This window comes from Lissotriton helveticus, chromosome 3_1, assembly GCF_964261635.1.
Source record: "Lissotriton helveticus chromosome 3_1, aLisHel1.1, whole genome shotgun sequence".
Lineage (NCBI taxonomy): Eukaryota > Metazoa > Chordata > Amphibia > Caudata > Salamandridae > Lissotriton > Lissotriton helveticus.
Window position 1 is genome coordinate 158,661,877 of NC_136061.1, and position 6,000 is coordinate 158,667,876.

Genomic DNA, 6,000 nt, shown 5'->3' on the forward strand with positions numbered 1-6,000 from the left:
TCTATACTTTGTTCCTGCCTCTTCCTTCAGACGCTGTTGGGCATGCACCAAAAATATTAGTCTGGGGTAGCTGCTGATACCCCCTGGTAAACCCTAATCGATGCCCATGAAATCCTTTCTGCCCCACCCGGGATCCATTACGGAACATGACTGAGGCCTACAGCTGCTGAGGGGAGTGCAGAGTGTAGACCATCCGAGGGTGTTGATTGCGCATTAACATGATGCTGTATGTGATTGGGTGAGGTAGAAAGGGTCCCATGGATATTTTGACCAGATGAGCACAGAGGCAGTGATGGCCCTCCCAATCAAAATGTGGTTGGACTTCGCCGCTGCACCTCACAGGTGAGGAGAGGGTCCAGCCTCAGCAGTGCACCTGCAGTTACTCAGAGCATGGTGTGCCGGCACAGCAGAAGTGCTGCACGTGGTGCCCCGGTTTATTATGCATATGGAGGAACAAGCGTTTGCACCTGTAATCTCCGCTCATAAGCTGTGTTTCCTGTGTGCTCTTTGAGTACCCTGGCCCCAGGAGCGTATTATAATTTTAGGTTCAAAAAGACGCGTGCGGTCGGTTTACATGTGGTGGGTTTTTAAAAACGCCACCTCAGCAATAAAGAAGTATGATTAGCCACCTGCAGAGTCCCCGTTCACTGAGTACCTTGCGTTTGCCTTTTAGTTCTCAATCTAAAGCACATTTATATCGGAAATGTATCCTGTTTGCATTTTTATATAGCCACTCTGCGTAAAGCTGATTGAAAGCAGTTATGACCAAGCCTCAGAGAGCATCCCCTGGAGGCTGGGTGGTTTATGAGGCTCCCGTATACTAGCCCACACTTACTCGCTCCTCTTTACACCTCAGGCACTGAACGTTACCTTGGAAGATCTGCACCCCGTACTGCAGGCGCTGAGCCAGCACGAAGGATTCGAGAAGTCCCTCCGCCTTGACGACACGTACTGGCACGTGATGAAACTGCTAGGGTTCACGTAAGTTTCTTCACTGTTACTTGCTGACTATTTGATATATGCCAGACTTATTGCCTTTGTCATCATAGATCAGATGTTTGGATGTTACATAGCTTTTCTCTTTGAACCAATTTGGCTAATTGCCTTTATCACAGAATATCGCAGTGCAAAACGTCTACTCATAGGTTCTGCCACAAGGTGCCTCAAATACCAAAGCGCTTACATACAGATCTTAATACAGTGTAATAGCAAGCCACCTTTAAGGGCCTATTGTATAACTTTTAATAATAAACACATCAGGCCTCTGGCATCTCACATATATTTTCCTAATGAACCAATCAGGCCTAGTGCCTTAATCACTGGCCTATTGCCTTTATCACTGTCACAAAAAAAACTCAGGCCTACTGCATCGAGCATAAGCTTTTCTACAAGAAATTAATCAGGCTTACAGTTATAAAATTATAAAAATGCACAAAATTTGGCAAAACTGACTATTTAGTCCTAAGGGAGCATAAGAAGGATTTTGACAGTGCAGATTTTCTACCCCCAGGATTTGCCAGAAGGGGTAGCCAACATCAATACCCTTACCTACTGCAGTAGTCTGTGAGATTCCATTAAAATACCTGTCTACACGCTTTATAAAGTGTAGTAAAAAGCTATTCTTAAAGGCCTATCGCCTTTCACATATGGTTTTCATAACAAATAGGTCTAGCCTTCTGCCTTTTTTCATAATATTTCATTTTAAAAAATCAGCCATCATTATTGTCTTTTCATACAATTATAATTTGGAAACAAATTAATTGGCATAAACAATATTCAACTTTAACAAGGATTAGCACAGCATTATTCTTCTACCCTCGTCGTTTGTCAAGTGGGTTAACTAACACCCAAACCCTTGCCTAGGTTGACAAACTTACTCTAAGATCCCTTAACTTGGGGGCCAATGTGCAACAGCAGAAAGTGGGTGGAGCCAGAGGAGCACCACCATGAAAAACAGTGACAGTCAACCCATACTTTTAGTGTAACAGTAAATCTGTTTTGGCTTAGTTAGTTGGCCACAAAATAGGCTAGAGTTTAAAATATCTTATAACATGTACTACTGCAGTTATCATTTGTGGCCATCAATTTTCAAGGGAGAATAATAACGGTAAGATAACTCACCCTGGAGATGATTGCACTTACTGGAGGGTGCTGTGTTTTGTCTATATATAGTTTTGACTCAAAGTAGTATGTAGGACTAATATGCATTCTGCAAAGCACAATATTTTTTGTGCATAGCAGAGATTTATATTTTATGTAGGTAGCCTAATGAGTTTCTGCTTTTGTCGCAGAGATCTTTTTGTTAGTACAGACAACCTCAAACCGCATGTTACGTTTTAAATCCTGATTTTGGGTTTCTCCAGATCAAATGCTCTCTAACATATAATACCTTTCACAATGGGTGATATGTGACTCCTGTACCTTGAAGCCCTCGTTGTCTTATAAACTCTTTTTTGGTTTACTTTGATTGTAGGAGACCCAAGAAAGAGAAGAAAAAGCCACCACCCACTGATACCCCATCTGGGGAAGGTGCACCAAAGAAAAAGAAGGGGAATCTGCCCGAGTCAAAGAAACGGAAGAACCGGAAGAAGGTGGTTACAGAGGGACAGAATGGTGTGGTCACCAAACAGCCGAACAAGGAAGGTGAACCGCAGGGGCCGAAGAAGAAAAAGAATAACCGGAAGAGGAAAGCGAGTCAAAGCGTACAGGAGACTTTAGCAGACCAAAGCCTGTCTTCAAAGAAAGAAAAACAGCAGTCTGAGAGTAACAACAATGCAGAAACGACAAAATCAAGCACATCAAAGAAGAAAAAGAAAGCAAAAGCGGTTCAAGTGGCCAAATGAATCTGGACACCTTGTACTTACTTGAACTTTCTATGCAAAATGTTACCATCGTTTGTACAGCACCCTGTATGAAATGTGTACTTTTCTTACTGTTGAGTCCTTTGCCATTTTCCGACAGTTTTAATAAACCCAAGAGGGTGTCCCCATTAATCCAGTGGAACTCTTCAGCGTTGATGTGAGAAGGAAGGACGTGGTTACACCCAGCCGCACAGCTGGAGTCCAGCCAGAGAGCACTGAAGGGTCTGGCTCTGTTTTTTCACATGGTAAAGGCTTCTGCCAAATATTGGACGTACACTAAAAAAATTCAAAACTTCCCTTCTCCTTTGAAAACGAAATGCCTTGTCAAATATTTGACAGCTCAAGGGCGACAGCAACATTAAGGAAAATTGGCATAACTGTTGACTTTTTCCTTTCCCATCAAGGATTGTTATTTCAGCCAAGCCACTCCTTACTTGCAAATTTGTGATCATGTGAAACTGACAAATATAGTGTTCCTAAGTGTGTAATTACATCCGGTTTCTAACAAGTATATTTTTGTTGCCACATATTCTTTTTAGTAATGAAAATGAGTTATTTTTGTGGGTTTATATTTAGAAGTTCTTTATACCAGAAGGTGAATGTCAAGTTATTGTACCCTCGGTAAAAGACTGCTGTCCTTTTAACCAGATCCACGAAATTCGGTGTATTTTCTTCCATGTGCGTAGAGAATGAGTGCAACCGACGTTGTTCTAGAGTCCGATTCCATCATGCGGGTACCCAAGTGCTGAGAGGCGGAGACCCAAGTGCTGAGAGGCGGAGACCACGGCAGACACGCCAAAGAGGAAGTCTACAAGTGCGTCGGTTTAGACATACAACGTGCTTGGATTGAATAATTTTTGTGAAAATACCCTGGATTATCCCTGAAATTCTACATTTTCCATAGAATATTCTGAATACTTCTCTAGCAGACGTTTGTAAGAAAATGTACAGTTGAATAGTTGTATCCTATTTTGTCTCCATCTGTGGACCGTTTTTCCATGTGGAGAAAGCCCTTCTTTCTCTACCTGGAAATAGGGTGTTCAGGCAATTCCTCACCTTAAATGCAAGCTTAATCCAACCTTTTTACGATAATGTTATAATGTGTAAGACGTTTCTCAAATGTTCCCAAAAGTGCCCCAGAAAACAGCCCTTGTAATAGCCCTCCTTAGGATACTATGTTGCTGGTGAAGGGCAGACTTATGAGGTCAAGGGGGTTGCATCCTTTTTATAAAAACATTTATTAAGATTTTAAGGAACTTCATCAACCCCTGCAGCCATGAAGTATGGTGGATTACTTTCCCTACTCCAGAAATTTAGCCTTTTTTAAGTATTCGAAATTTGAGGGGGGTGGCACTGGTGTTGCCCGTTAAAGATCTCCTTTTATTCCTCAAACCTTATTGCAGTAATTCAAAGTCTATAGTATCTTTCTTTATTTAATCATACTTTCCTTCAATTGCATTACATCTCTAAAGGGGTTTTATACCCGTTATACCTACTGGTAAAATTAAATACAATGTTTTGTTTTTTAATGTAAACTTGTTATTTCAAGCCGTTAAGTGACATGCTTTCTTTTTGTGACATATACTTCTAATAAAAAAATAATCAAAATTGCTCTAGTTTCTGAAGGAAGGCCAACCTATTATCTTTACCAGTGCTTGTTAGCTAGTGAGACTGGTAAAGACTACATTTATTTATGTCTGAAGTAACTCTTAAAGTGGAGCTGATTTTCATTCTGCAAGGCAATGGATTTGGAGTGGTTTTACTGAAGAGCTAATGTGACCAGTTTCTTCATACTTTTCCCCCTGTCGTCACCGCAACTTATTTGCCAGTGGCAGAATAAATAGGGCTGGGCAATGATTCAGGTAACTCTCTGGCCTCCTGAAGGATTCTGGTTCCCTTACCTTCTGAAGGCTGCCAGCACTCCCCTAGCTGTAGGTTTCTAGTATCCAAAAAGGTGGGCTTCATGTTTTATTATTATTTTATTTTTTTATGTTTGTCAAAGAACCTCGCTCTCTAAGCCAGTCATTGATTGTTGATAAGACCCTCCTGCTTCCTGATCCGGTGTAAGACTCGCTCATGAATGCAAAGAGCATCTCTCTGTTGTGAGTGCAGTAAGGAATTGCACATGTCATCTCCGACTTGTCTGCTGTGGGCATGCGCTTATGCACTGGAGGATGTGAAGCTTGCCCTAGCTTCCTAATGGTTGTGTCTGTCTGTGATGAACGGTGGGTAGGTAGGAGGTAGGACTTGTTCATGGGGATTTAGCAAACATGAGGAGATGATGGACGAAGCGCTGAAACTTTTCAAACACTCACCCCCAGTCACAGATCTGGGTTGAATCCATCATCATTCTTTAGCTCACTGCGCCACCTCCTTTCAGACCCAGCTATATGCAAATCAGTCTTGACCCTGTGCCTCATGGGAACAGTCCAGCCCGAACTGCCAAGTCAAGTATTCCCAGAGGTAGACGTGGAAGAAAACAAAAAAAGATCCTAGGGGTGGGGTAAAGAAAGCTGGATCACTCGGGTAATTGAGTGAGGATACAATAGTGCTAGCTGTTGGTGTGGTGGGTTATGTGACGGTGAAAAGGGCAATCGAGGTGAGTGCAGCATGAGCAAAGCTGGCTGCTTCACCATAGCACAGCGGGGCCATGTGAAGTACCCCACCTCGTCTGTTCACATTTCTTAGGCAAAATAATATATCGGGAAATGTCCTTCTATTAGTTTGCTAATTTAGAAAGTAATGCTACAGAGATTAAAGTGGAATGTGAATAAAATGTTTGCTATATATATTTTTTATTTTTACTTTAGATCACGTAACTGTACCTTGTCTGATCTCATTTTATGCCTTCATAAAAGATCAGAAAATCTTGCTATTCCTGTCTTGGGGTAAGCACCTCTTAAATATAATTCAGGGTTCCATTTTTCCCTGACCACATTTAGCAATTGTGTAGCCTCTAGCACTTCTAAGGTGTTTGGACTCTTTTCATATGCTGTATCTAACTGACAGAGAATGTAACATGGGAGGCCCCAAAGATGGCGGTTTGTTACCTTGCAGCCTCGCCAGCATGCAATATTTCACGCACCCATTCAACTCAGACAGAGTAAACATGTCAAGTTACAATTTGTTTGCAGGTACG

The 6,000-nt window shown here is 41.9% G+C and overlaps 1 protein-coding gene across 2 annotated transcripts in view; it reads left to right on the forward strand.

Moving 5' to 3' along the window:
* MYBBP1A (MYB binding protein 1a) overlaps positions 1-4,469 on the forward strand; it is a 678,288-nt gene extending 673,819 nt beyond the window's left edge. For both annotated transcript variants that reach the window (XM_078679447.1, XM_078679448.1), the window contains exons 26-27: positions 857-981; positions 2,474-4,469. In XM_078679447.1, the coding sequence (XP_078535573.1) occupies positions 857-981; positions 2,474-2,843 (495 nt within the window). In that variant the 3' untranslated portion in view covers positions 2,844-4,469. The remainder of the gene's footprint in view (positions 1-856; positions 982-2,473) is intronic.
* Positions 4,470-6,000: the final 1,531 nt, after the last annotated feature.